This window comes from Dictyostelium discoideum, assembly GCF_000004695.1.
Source record: "Dictyostelium discoideum AX4 chromosome 4 chromosome, whole genome shotgun sequence".
Classification (NCBI taxonomy): Eukaryota; Evosea; class Eumycetozoa; order Dictyosteliales; family Dictyosteliaceae; genus Dictyostelium; species Dictyostelium discoideum.
This window is the reverse complement of record NC_007090.3, coordinates 3,433,237-3,445,736: the sequence shown is the minus strand read 5'-3', so window position 1 is coordinate 3,445,736 and position 12,500 is coordinate 3,433,237. Positions and strand designations below refer to the sequence as shown.

The 12,500-nt window shown below is 24.0% G+C and overlaps 7 protein-coding genes across 7 annotated transcripts in view; 3 read left to right on the top strand and 4 right to left on the bottom strand.

The window, feature by feature from the left end:
• DDB_G0285765 (DNAJ heat shock N-terminal domain-containing protein) overlaps positions 1 to 630 on the top strand; it is a gene marked incomplete at both ends in the record, with an annotated part of 2,346 nt that extends 1,716 nt beyond the window's left edge. Inside the window, one exon of the mRNA XM_633064.2 lies at positions 1 to 630. This exon is cut by the window's left edge and continues 1,716 nt beyond it. Coding sequence (XP_638156.2) covers positions 1 to 630 — 630 coding nt within the window.
• Positions 631 to 2,070: 1,440 nt separating this feature from the next.
• DDB_G0285727 (hypothetical protein) lies at positions 2,071 to 2,256 on the bottom strand (the record flags this gene model as incomplete). Its single annotated transcript, XM_633063.1, has 2 exons — positions 2,071 to 2,162; positions 2,196 to 2,256. 2 exons carry the CDS (start codon positions 2,254 to 2,256, stop codon positions 2,071 to 2,073), a joined length of 153 nt encoding a protein of 50 aa, XP_638155.1.
• A 74-nt stretch (positions 2,257 to 2,330) lies between these two features.
• Positions 2,331 to 5,022, top strand: mkcA (protein serine/threonine kinase; the record flags this gene model as incomplete). The annotated part of the gene is made up of 2 exons (XM_633062.1): positions 2,331 to 2,753; positions 2,863 to 5,022. The coding sequence occupies 2 exons, from the start codon at positions 2,331 to 2,333 to the stop codon at positions 5,020 to 5,022; spliced, it is 2,583 nt and encodes an 860-aa protein (XP_638154.1).
• A 150-nt stretch (positions 5,023 to 5,172) lies between these two features.
• On the bottom strand, positions 5,173 to 6,333 carry DDB_G0285763 (hypothetical protein; the record flags this gene model as incomplete). Its single annotated transcript, XM_633061.1, has 1 exon — positions 5,173 to 6,333. One exon carries the CDS (start codon positions 6,331 to 6,333, stop codon positions 5,173 to 5,175), a length of 1,161 nt encoding a protein of 386 aa, XP_638153.1.
• A 1,431-nt stretch (positions 6,334 to 7,764) lies between these two features.
• Positions 7,765 to 9,475, top strand: DDB_G0285761 (hypothetical protein; the record flags this gene model as incomplete). The annotated part of the gene is made up of 2 exons (XM_633060.1): positions 7,765 to 7,843; positions 7,995 to 9,475. 2 exons carry the CDS (start codon positions 7,765 to 7,767, stop codon positions 9,473 to 9,475), a joined length of 1,560 nt encoding a protein of 519 aa, XP_638152.1.
• A 702-nt stretch (positions 9,476 to 10,177) lies between these two features.
• Positions 10,178 to 10,345, bottom strand: DDB_G0285603 (hypothetical protein; the record flags this gene model as incomplete). Its single annotated transcript, XM_633059.2, has 1 exon — positions 10,178 to 10,345. The coding sequence occupies one exon, from the start codon at positions 10,343 to 10,345 to the stop codon at positions 10,178 to 10,180; it is 168 nt and encodes a 55-aa protein (XP_638151.2).
• Positions 10,346 to 10,990: 645 nt separating this feature from the next.
• On the bottom strand, positions 10,991 to 12,490 carry cdc20 (WD40 repeat-containing protein; the record flags this gene model as incomplete). Its single annotated transcript, XM_633058.1, has 1 exon — positions 10,991 to 12,490. One exon carries the CDS (start codon positions 12,488 to 12,490, stop codon positions 10,991 to 10,993), a length of 1,500 nt encoding a protein of 499 aa, XP_638150.1.
• Between the last annotated feature and the right edge of the window lie 10 nt (positions 12,491 to 12,500).

The window sequence follows — 12,500 nt, the reverse complement described above, 5'->3', positions numbered from 1 at the left end:
AAAGATAAAGAGAAACAAGAATTAGAATTTTCAGTAAATTTCAATCAATCGACAATGGACGAATATCGTATAACAGCAATAATGAGAGTTGAAAACAGTGATCAATTTATGAGAATTCCAAATTCAAATGATGTTATTATCAATACACATATTGGTGTAACTCAATCGATATTTGGTGCATCTATAAATATCATCACTATATATGGTAAACAACATCGTATCACAATTCCACCATTCTCAGATGTAAATAATAAACATGATAACTACTATACAACCATACCAAATTTAGGTTTTAAGGATTCAAAAGGTGGAAAAACTGGATCTTGTCGTGTTAACTTTGTCATAGATATTCCAACTCCCTCCTCTTTAACACCAAGAGAATACGAACTCTATAAAGAATTAGAATCAATTGAAATTAAAAGACAAAATGATTTCAATAATAATAATAATATTTATAATAATAATAATAATAATAATAATAATGTAAACAGGAATAGCAGTAATAGAAATAGCAATAGTAGAAACAACAAAAATAACAATAGAAATAATAGTAATAATAATAATAATAATAATAACAATAATAATAATTTTGTCAACAACAATAATATTAATTATGGTAATAATAATTAGTGAAAGCCCAAATGTGTATAAAAAAAAAAAAAAAAAAAAAAAAGAAATAAAATAGGAAAAGTTTTTTTTATTCAACCCAAAACACTGTTTAGTAATTTTTTTTTTTTTTTTTTTTTTTTTTAAAAGGAAAAAAAAGTGGTCACAAATCTGAGATTAACGTTTTTTTTTTTTAAAAATTTTATAAAATATCTTTTTTTTATTTTAATTAATTTTTTAATTTTTTTTTTTTTTTTTTTTTTTTTTTTTTAGGGGGAAAACAAAAAATTTTTTTTTTTTTTTTTTTTTTTTTTTTTAAAAAAAAATTAAAAACCACCAAACTTTCAAAAGAATTTGGGGCTTATCAAAGGGCCTTTCAACCAATTTTTTAGTTGTAATATTATTTAGGTCTCAAATTATAACTAAAACATCGATTGATTGGTTTTAATTTTTATTTTTTTAAAATTGAAAAAAATATTTAAGGGAAAAAAAAAACAGTAATAAAAGGTAAAATTAAAAAAAAAAAATAAAAAAATATTAAAAAAAAAAAAATTAAACAAAAAAAAAAAAAAAAAATGATAATAAAAAAAAAAATAATAATAATAGTAAATTAAAATTAACAATAAAAAGTAAAGATATTTTTATATTTATCATAATTAACAATAGCACCATTCAATCACAAAATTTAAGTTCAAAGAAAAAAAAAAAAAAAAAAAAAAAAAAAAAAAAAAAAAAAAAAAAAAAAACCCACATTTCTATTTTTAGGGGGATTTTTAAAAAAAAAAAAAAAAAAAAAAAAAAAAAAAAAAAAAAATCTTCACACAAACTCACTTTGTATTATTTTTTTATTTTATTTTTTTTTAATATTATCATTTTTTTTTTTTTTATTTCTATACATTTTTTTTTTTTTTTTTTTTAATTAATTAATTTTTTTATTACTTTATTAAATGATAGAGAGTAATCACTCGAATCACACCACACTTTAAAAATATCTCACATTAATCACTTTTTCAGTTATTATTTTACCGATTTAAAAATAAAAAATAAAAAATAAAAAAAAAAAAAAAATAAAAATAGTCTCTGGTTGGTTCATAATTTTAATAAAAAAATAAAAAATAAAAATAGTTTAATAAAAATAAAAGCAAACCAAAACAAATCAAAACAAAGTAAAAAAAAAAAAAAAAAAAATTAATTTATTAATATATATTTTAATTTAATTTAATATATATATATAAACATTTATATTTATATAAATCAATAACACACCACATATATAACAAACACAACACAAACACGCACAAAAATACACAGTAGTACAATATTAAATACACACCATTTTTTGATATTTTTTGTTCAGAGTTTATTTTCATTTTTTTTTAATTTAATTTATTATTGTTATTATTTTATTTTATTTTATTAAAAAAAAAAAAAAAATAAAATAAAAAAAAATAATAATTTGTTTTTTTAATTTATTATTATTATTTTAATATATATTAAAAAAATTAATTTTGTATTTTTTTTTTCATCACTGTATTTAATACCTTCCCACTGTATTTCTATATTTAATAATTTATTAAATAAACTCTTACGAAAGAGGGAAAAAAAAAAAAAATTTTTTTTTAAAATAATACATTTTATTAATAATTTCATTTATATTTAGTGTAAAATAAATAAAAAAAAAAAAAAAAAAAAAAAAATTGTATAATAAAAAAAAAAAAAAAAAAATGGATAATAATAGTACATTAAATAATATTACAATTACTGTAGCAAGTAGTCATAATAATACTACAACTAATAGCAACAACAACAATAATAATAATAATGGTAGTAATAGTAATAATAATAATGAACAATTGAATACATTAAGTAATAGCATTACAAGTTTAAAATCATTGAATATTAGTGGTAGTGGTGTAATTACAAATAATAGTGAAGTGAATACACCATCAGAAGGAAACATAACACCATTACCATTATTAAGTTTATCTGATGCTTTATCACCATTACGTGAATTGTATAGTTGTTTATATGTTGGTGATATCAGAGCATTAATGTCAAATCAATATTTAAAATTTGAAGAAAATGAAAAAATTAGAATTTTAGGTTTTCCCGAACCACATTTAGAAATTGATGAAAAAACTCAAAAAGTAATAATAATAACAATAATAATAATATTTTTGAAAAAATTTAAATTTATATATATACTAATAATAGTTGTTTTTTTATTTTTATTTTTTTTTTAAAAAAAAAAAAAAGTATTTTTCTTATCAAATTATTGAATTTGAATCAGATGAAGATATATTATCAATTGCAAAAAGTTTTGAACAATATTCACAATTAATATTAGGTAGAACACCAACACAACCAGTTGTAATTCAAGAATGTTGTTTTGGATTAGTTTTAGCATCAATCTATTTTATAAAGTATGAATTATTTTCATTACCACAAGCACATGATTTAATTGGATATAATGATTTCTTTGGAACTTCAAAAAAACATTCACACTTTGAAAAAGTTGATTCTTGTACATTAATAAATGATATAACATCTTATTATTATAATAATATGTCATCAAAGAGGAAAACTACAATTTTTTCAAATAATATTTCTTTTACAAATTTACAAACAACAACACCACCAACTACTACTACTACAACTACTACAACTACAACTACTTCATCTTCAAATAATAGTGAACAAATTGAATCAACATCTAAAAATAATTCATCAGGAATAACATCACCAACATCAATTAAACCAAAAAATAAAGTTGGTTTATTAAAAAAATTATTTAATAAAATGGATAAAGAAAGTAGTAATAATAATAATAATAAAGAAAAAGTTGAAAAAATTAAAGAAAAGAAAGAAAGTAAAAAAGAAAGAGAAGCTAGAGAAGCAAAAGAAGAAAAAGAAAGAGAAGAAAGAGAAAAAGAACATCAATTAGCATTAAAGAATATACCACCAGCTGAATTATATAAACATCATATGGAACAAATTCAAAAGATACAAAAACAACAAATTGCAGAATTAAATGCTACATCACCAGATGGTGGTAATGATTTAAGTAATGGTAGTAATGGTAGTAAAAATGGTAATAATAATAATAATAATAATAATAGTAATAATAATAATAATAATAATAATTCAAATGAACCAAATTCACAACATCAAAATCATAATCCAATTACAAATTTAATGGATCAAGAATTAATTGAAAATTATGATGATGGATCAGATAGAATGAAAAATTCAAAAACAATTATTTCACCAAATTTTGAATCATTACCAGATGAATATAAAACTATGGTTAAAACATGGGATATTAAACAAGAGTCGGTTGATGAACATTTTGAAATTATATTATCATTATTACACTTTCATACAAAGCAAAGATTTTATTCAAGTGATCCAACCAATTTACCAGATAAACCAAAATATTATAATGTTGGTAATGTTTGTGGTAATTGTACACCACCAATGATATTGGATCCAGCAGGTTCAGGACAAATGGTAGTTGCAAAATCATTCTATAAGAGACCATTTGACCAAATTTGTAAGAAACCAACAAATGAGATGAAGAAACTTTATACGTTTAGGGAAAAGGTTGGAAAGGGTGGATTTGGTACTGTATATTTAGTGAGAAACAATATGGATAAATCTAAATCTAGAATCGCCATTAAAAAGTTACCACATGTTAGAAAGAAGGAGAAGAAATTCAATGTAAAGGAAATTCGAGTATTGGAATTCACGAATCATCCAAACATTATCACTTACTATAATTCTCATATGCTTCATGATGAAGTTTGGATTGCTATGGAGTTTATGGAGGGTGGTACATTGGCCGAGGCCTCCAATCAATATCCATTCCAAGAGAGTAATATCGCTTATGTTGCAAGGGAGGTTTTACAAGGTCTAGCCTATTTACATGGCATTCAATTGGTGCATCGTGATCTTAAATCTCAAAATATTATGATGACCACCAGTGGTGAGATTAAATTAATCGATTTCGGACTTTGTGCTAACCTTTCCAAAGGTGAACGTATCAGAATGTGTGGTTCCCCAATTTGGATGCCACCAGAGATGATTCAACAAAAACAACATGGTTACACTTGTGATATTTGGTCAACTGCAATCTGTTTATTGGAATTGGCAAATAGAAATAATAAACTCCGTAAAAATCCAATCAAAACTATGTTTATGGTAGGCTCTGAAGGTATTAAAGATCCCTTTGAAGATCCTCATAAATGGAGTGATGAATTCCACGATATCATCAATAAATGTTTGCAAATGGATCCTCATAAACGTCCTTCTGCTCAAGAATTATTAAAACATCCATTCATACAATTAGCCGATAATAAAAAGAAAATGGGTAAAATTTTATCTTCAATATTTTTAAAATCAATTGTTGGTATTTAAATCAAAATATAAAAAAAAAAAAAAAAAAAAAAAAAAGTGATAACAAATAAATAAAATAATATTATATAATATTAAATAATTAAATAAATAAATAAATAAAATTTTATATAAAACTTTAATAATATTGTAAAATAAAATTGTTTTTTATTATTAATAAGAATCATAATAATATGGATCATAACATGGGAATCTTTTGGCAGTATGTTCAGTTCTTTTAACACCACAACCAAAACAAAAGTTTGTACCACAAACACAATCCATACTATTACAACCATCAATTTTTTCAATAATAATTTTACAAGTTGGACATATTTTTGTATTTTCAAGAACCCATTTTAAAGTTGATGCTGATACTTGTAATTCGTGAATTCTATCGGTATTGACATATCTACCCCATTTTTTGGCGAGAAAGAAAAGTCTATTTCTTACTCTTTTTGGTGGAGTTTTATCATAGAGTATGGAATTTGCATCACCTTGACTGAATAACTCCATTAATCTTTGCTTGAAGGTCATTTGATTTTCTTCAATTTCCATTAACTCTGCTAATTCTAATTTGGCAGTTTCATATTGCTCACAGGTGAGACCGCTATGCGATGGCTCTCTGCAATTTAAACAATATGATGATTTACATTCTTGATTTGAGCATTCTACAGATTGAGTTGTTGAATTATTATTATCTGATGGCATGATAATTGCAGCACCGCAATCGATTTCTGGACAATAACGAATGTTTTTATCTTTATTTAAATGAACATTTACTAAGATTTTATCATACTTTTCAAAATAATCTTTTGATAGAATATGTTGGACTTCTTCATAGGTCGGTTTGTATCTGCATGTTGGCATTGGGCATTTTAGGTCACTGTATCCACTACGTACTTGCATTGTATAATGTGTGTTTAAACAGAGATTACAATATTTATGATTACATTCATCTAGGATATAAAAATCGGTTATTGGCAATTCACAATAACAAACCATACATAAATGAGTTTTACTTGAATTTTTAATTTCTGATTGTTTTAATTCATTTTCCATAAATTCTTTAAATAATCTTTCATTTTCAATATCTTCTTCAGTTTTAAATGTTGTTGTTGTGGTTGTTGAATTATTAATTATATCATCAGTACTTTTAATATTACCACTACCAACTTTTGTATTTACTGATGTAACAATATCAATATTCTCTACTAAATAATTAATTGTTTGTTCAATATTATTATTACAAGTTTTTAAACAATCTGTTGCTTGTTTAATTGTTAAATTTGGGAATAAATCTAAAATTGTGGAAATTTCATTATTTGTTTCCATTTTGTTTCTAATTTCTAAAAAATATAGTGAAAAAAAAAAAAAAATCTTATGAAAAAAAGCCAGTTATTAAAAACAAAAAAAAAAATCTTGTGAAATAAAGTTGAAAAATTAAATTTTTTTTTTTTTTTTTTTTTCTCATTTATTTTAAGAATTAAAATTGATTAAAAAAAAAATTCTTTGAATATTTTCTTAGTTGTAAATAAAAAAAAAAAAAATAGAAAAAAAAGAAATAATTATATTTTTTAGGAATTATATTTAAAAGAAAGTAAGAATATTCTTCATCACAAATCATAAAAAAAGTAAGAATTTGTTTAAATTTATTTTATTTTGGAAAAAAAAAAAAAAAATAGTTATTTGGATATTCATTTTTTCCATTAATTTATTTTAATTTGAATATTATTTATATATATATATATATATATATATCCATAACTGGATGAATTTTATCAATATCAAAACCTCTCCATTTCTTTGTGCAATAAAAAGTCTAACACTCGAATATTTTTGGTAATTTTTTATTTTATTTTGGAAATATTTTTTTTTTACTTTGTTAAAACTTCGATTTCTTTTTTTCTTCCAAATTCGTATAATTATTTTTTTTTATAACAAAAAAAAAAATGAATTAAAATACAAATTATTTCTTTTTTTCACACACAAAAAAAAAATAAAAATAATAATAAAAAATTGTTTGAGGAAAAATAATTGGAAAGAAATAATTATAAACAATAAAAATAATAATAAATCAATTGAGGTGTGTGTATTATGTTTTGGTGTTGGTGTGTGAAGCAGAAAAAAAAAAAATTGTGTTTTTTCTATTAATAATATTTTTAAAAAATAAAAATTGTTTTTTTTTTTTTTTTATTTATTTTTTTTTTTTATTTTTTTTTTTTTTTACAAAATACATCATAAACAAAGAAAAAAAATAATAATAAGTTTAAAAATATAAACAGTAATAAATAACAATATAGCATTATTTTCTAGAAAAAAAAAAAAATAAAAAATAAAAAACAAAACTAGTAAACTTTTTAAATTTTATTTTTTTTTTTTTTGTTTTTTTTTTATTTTTTTTTTTTTTTTTTTTTTTTCCTCAAACTTTTTTTTTTTTTTTTTTTTTTTATTTTTTTAAATTTTCACGTTTTGTGAATATCTTTCTTAGTTTTTTTGTTTTTTTTTTTTTTTATTTTGTTTTATTTTTTTTTTTTTAATATTATTGTAATATATGCGTTTTGTTTCATACCACTAGTAATATACGAATATTATCTATTTATTAAAATAATTCATAATAAAAAAATAAAAAAAAAACAAAACAAAAAACAAATCAAAATAAAATACAACAAAACAAAACAAACAATAATAATAATAATAAAAAAATTTGTAAGAATAAAAGTTTATGTATATAAAAAAAAAATAAAAAAAAAAAGTTAAAATAGAATGAGGAAGTATTTTTTAGAAATTCTATTTGTTACTTTACTTTTATCTTTATTATTGAGCCATTCAATTGATAACAATGGTATGTATTTAAATTATTAATTAAAAACAAGAAAAAGAAGAAAAGGAAGAGAGGGTTAGAGGGAAGAGTTATTAAAATAAAATAAAAATAAACTCTAACAAGTTATATAATATAAATTTAAAAAAATGTATATATATATATATAAATTTAGTTTTAGTTCATGGTAAAAAGATTAAAATATCAATTTCAGAATTGGATAACATTAATAATAATAATAATAATAGAATAAATGATGGATTAAATAAAGATTTACCAGTTAACACCAATAGTGATAGTGCTGGTGGTAAATCAGATTCAGAGGGTAGTGGTAGTGGTAGTGGTAGTATAAAACCAACAAACTCTTCATCACATGAAAATAATGGTGGTAATTCAACAAATAGCTCAAGTGATAATCATCATCATAATAGCAGTAGCAGCGAAGATAATAAAGGAAGTAGTGATCATAAGAGCAGCAGTGAGGATAGTAAAGGTAGCAGTGAGGATCATAAGGGTAGTAGTAGTGAGGATCATAAAGGTAGCAGTAGTGAGGGTCATAAAGGTAGCAGTAGTGGTGAGGATAGTAAAGGAAGTGAAGATAGTAAAGGTAGCGGTAGCGAAGGTCATAAAGGTAGCAGTGAAGATAGCAGCACTGATAATAATAGTAGTAGCAAAAATAGTAGCAGCGAAGAACCAACACCCAAACCAACTGAAACCCCGTCACCAACTAAATCTCCAACACCATCACCAACCCCATCACCAACACCATCACCAACACCATCACCAACACCATCACCAACACCAACAACAACTCCATCACCAACACCAAATCAAGATTGTACATTATGTGATTTAGGATTCTTTGCAAATGAATCAATTACAGAATGTTCACAATGTAGTATTAAAGGTGGGTGTGTAGAGACTAAATTCTGTCAACAATGTGATGCAGGTACTTATTCAAATGCAATCGGATCCACTGAATGTCTTAGTTGCACTCAAGGCACCACTTCAAGTAGCGGTGCAAGTGAATGTTTACCATGTCCAGATGGTTCAATAACATTGGGTAATAGATCAAGTGAATGTTTGGAATGTGATGCAGGCTACACTAGTAATGATGACCATACAGAATGTGTTCAATGTGATCCTGGTGCCTATTCATTCAAAGGTAAATGTGTCGAATGTGGTGTTGGCTCTTATTCATACAAACCCTCATCATTCTGTTCACTTTGCGTTGCTGGTACTTTCAACTCATTCCAAGGTCAATCCTATTGTCTTGAATGTAGTCCAGGTTCATATAATCCAAACTCTGGTGGTTCTTCAATTCAAGATTGTATAAAATGTCCAGATGGTTCATATTGTCCAAACTCTGGTATGGCTGCACCTTTTAGTTGTCCACAAGATAAATACTGCACAAATGGTGCAATATCTCCAGATTCTTGTCAATTGTTTTTCTCCTCAAATTCTGGTTCCTCTGGTTGCTCTGCAAATAAATGGTTATATATCGTAAGTTTTGGAAGTGCTGCTATCGTTTTAATTGGTATTGGTGTAATTTGGAAATATGTTAGTTATAAAAAATCAAAGAAACAAATCGTTAACACTGAATCAAGCAGACTTATTCCAAAACCAACTGATGGTCCAGAATATGGTGGTTTCTAGGAAAAAAAAAAAAAGAAAATCAACTAACTATCCAATAGAATGTAATATTCATTTTTTATTGATTCAAACCATTTTAATGGAATGGTTATTTCCATTTATTTTAAAAACTAAAAAAAAAAAAAAAAAAAAAAAACAACAAAACAAAAAACAAAGTCAAAAAAAAAAAAAAAAAAACCAATCCCTTTATTAATATTCATTTTTATTGATTCAAACCATTTTAATGGAATGGTTATTTCCATTCTGTTTAGAAAAAAAAAAAAAAAAAAAAAAAAAAAAAAAAAAAAAATCAACTTCATGGCGAATTAACACTTATTGTGTTTTTTTCAATCGCAAAAAGATAGAATATTTAAAAGAAAAAGGTGTACATTACAAAATAAAAAAATAAAATTAAAAATTAATAAATAAAAAAAAACATTATATAAACAACCTTTTTTTTTTTTTAAGAAAATTGTAATCAACCTATTTATTTTTTTTTTTTGATTTGTGTTACAACTTTTGATGTTGTTTTAATTCTTTGTCTTTTTTTTTTCGTTAATTAATTTTGATTTGGAACAAAGGTGATATATTGGGTTAATTGGTTAATTGGTTAATTGATTGGTTGGTTTGATATTTTTAAATAAAAAGGATATATAAACATATAAATATGCGTATTTAATTCAAATGAGGTAAGTTTGCGAATATTGTGGGTAGGGTTTGTTTTTATTAATTTGAAAGGTGTGCGGGTATTTTGAAATATTCAACGAATACCCTTCTAAAATATTTATTCCAAAAAAGTGAAAATATACCAAGACCAACACCATAAGCTACACCTTGAACTAACCCCTTAAGGAATGATTGTTGATATTTTTGTAACATTTTCTCTTCATCCATTACTTTATTTAAATTTATATTGTTTCTGTTGTGATTCATTTTCCCAAATATATAATTAATGAAAATGAAAAATAAAAAAAAAAAAAAAATTAAAAAAATGAAAAAATTTTAAAAAAACAAAAAGTAAAAAATAAAAGTGTCATAAAAAAAAAAAAAACAATTTTTAAAATAAAAAAAAAAACATTACAAAAATAGTTCACTTTAATTAATTTGGAAATCCAGATTTTATAATTGATCTAAAAATAAATATTTTAGATATTAATTGTTTTTTTTAAAGTTTTTATTATTTTATCTTTTTTTTTTATTTTTATTTTTATTTTTATTTTTATTTTTATTTTTATTTTTTATTTCCAGTTTAAGAAACCAAGTTTTTTTTTTTTTTTTTTTTTTTTTTTTTTTTTTTTTGATTTAAGAAATGGAAAATCTCCTAGATTAACCTTTTATGTATAAATTTTTTTTTTGTTTTTTTTTTTTTGGAATTGAAATTGAGGATTTCGAAAGAGGAGAAAATGATAAAACTGTACACTTGGAACCGACCATTGAATCTATATTTATAATACAAATTTTTGATTTTTTTTTTTTTTTTTTGATAATTTTGATTTTGATTATATTTTTTTTTTTTTTTTTTTTTGTATTAATACTATGTTAACGAATTAAAGAATTTATATTTCTCATCATTGAACCATCAGAAACTTCTTTTGATTTACGATTAGCAGTTGGAAGTTTATTTTCTTTTTCAAATACTCTCCAAAAACGAAGAGTTTCATCGGCAGAAGCAGAAACTACAGTTTCACCATCGGGTGATATTGCAGTGTGTAAAGCTCTTGAAGTATGACCAGTGAGTTCAGCACATTTTACCATTGAGGGATATTTCCAAACACAAAGTTGATTTTGAGAGTAACCATGACTTGAAACCAATTCACGATAGGTAGTTGACCATTGAATAGAACAAACCTGTGACATTGTATCGACAGTATTTAAGCAAACACCAGTAATTGTATTCCAAAAACGAATGGTACGATCGGCAGCACCACCACCTGTAGCGAGTAAATTTGGTTGAAAAGGACACCAAGCCAATGCACGAACGGCAGCAGTATGTTGTTCAAATGTATGAGCTGGTGTTTCAAAGTTCTCAGAATTGATATCCCAAATGTTGATGATATTATCATTGCCACCCGAAGCCAATTGGCCACCATCATGTGACCATTTAAGACCACAAACCTCTTGAGAATGACCTGACAATGTTGAGACATGATGATTTTGTACACGTACATCATGATTGAAGATATTGGTATCGGATGAACCTGAACTTAAAATATAATCATTCCATGCCAAAGCACCAACTCTACCCGCGTGACCACGAAGTTCACGTACCTTCTTGGTATGAGCGACATCCCATAATTGAATGGTACAACTATTGGTACCAACGGCTAAATAGTTACCATCTTTTGTCCATTGAAGTGATGTAATATAATCGTCTTGTTGCTCCACTTGAAACAATCTTTGAATTTCACTAGTGGTTGCATTCCAAAGGTAAACCGTTTGACCCAATGGAATTGCAATTACATTTTGACTACTCCAATCGAGTAGATTCAAATAATAATCATCGACAATATCTGGTGCATCCAATATACGTTCTGGTTGTTGTGGTATTTGACGAAATTGTTTCTTTAATGATTGGTCGGTTGGTGTACTACCAACTTGATTTTGACTATAGAGTACACGTAATGAATTGGTTGATGATGATACATTACCAACGGGTGCTTTTGATTTAAATGAAAGAATCTTTGATTCTAAATCACCACTATTACTCTCAAATAATTGATTTGCTAATGTATCTTTATAAAGTGTTGATTCTATATTATTAGTTGTTGACGATGTTGCTGTTGTTGATGTTGATGTTGATGAATTATTATTTATTGCATTTGGATTTGGGTTTGAATTTTCTTTAGTAAGATTAAAATGTCCAATATCTATATTCATTTTATTTGGTATAAATCTATCACCACCATTATTACCATTATTATTGTTTGTATTACTATTATTTTGTCTTGCTTTTCTTTGCCATCTTGCTTCAACATTTTCTAATGGTGCATTTAAACTTAATAATTGTTCTAATTCTGCTGTTTCATAATTTGAATTCATTTTATATATA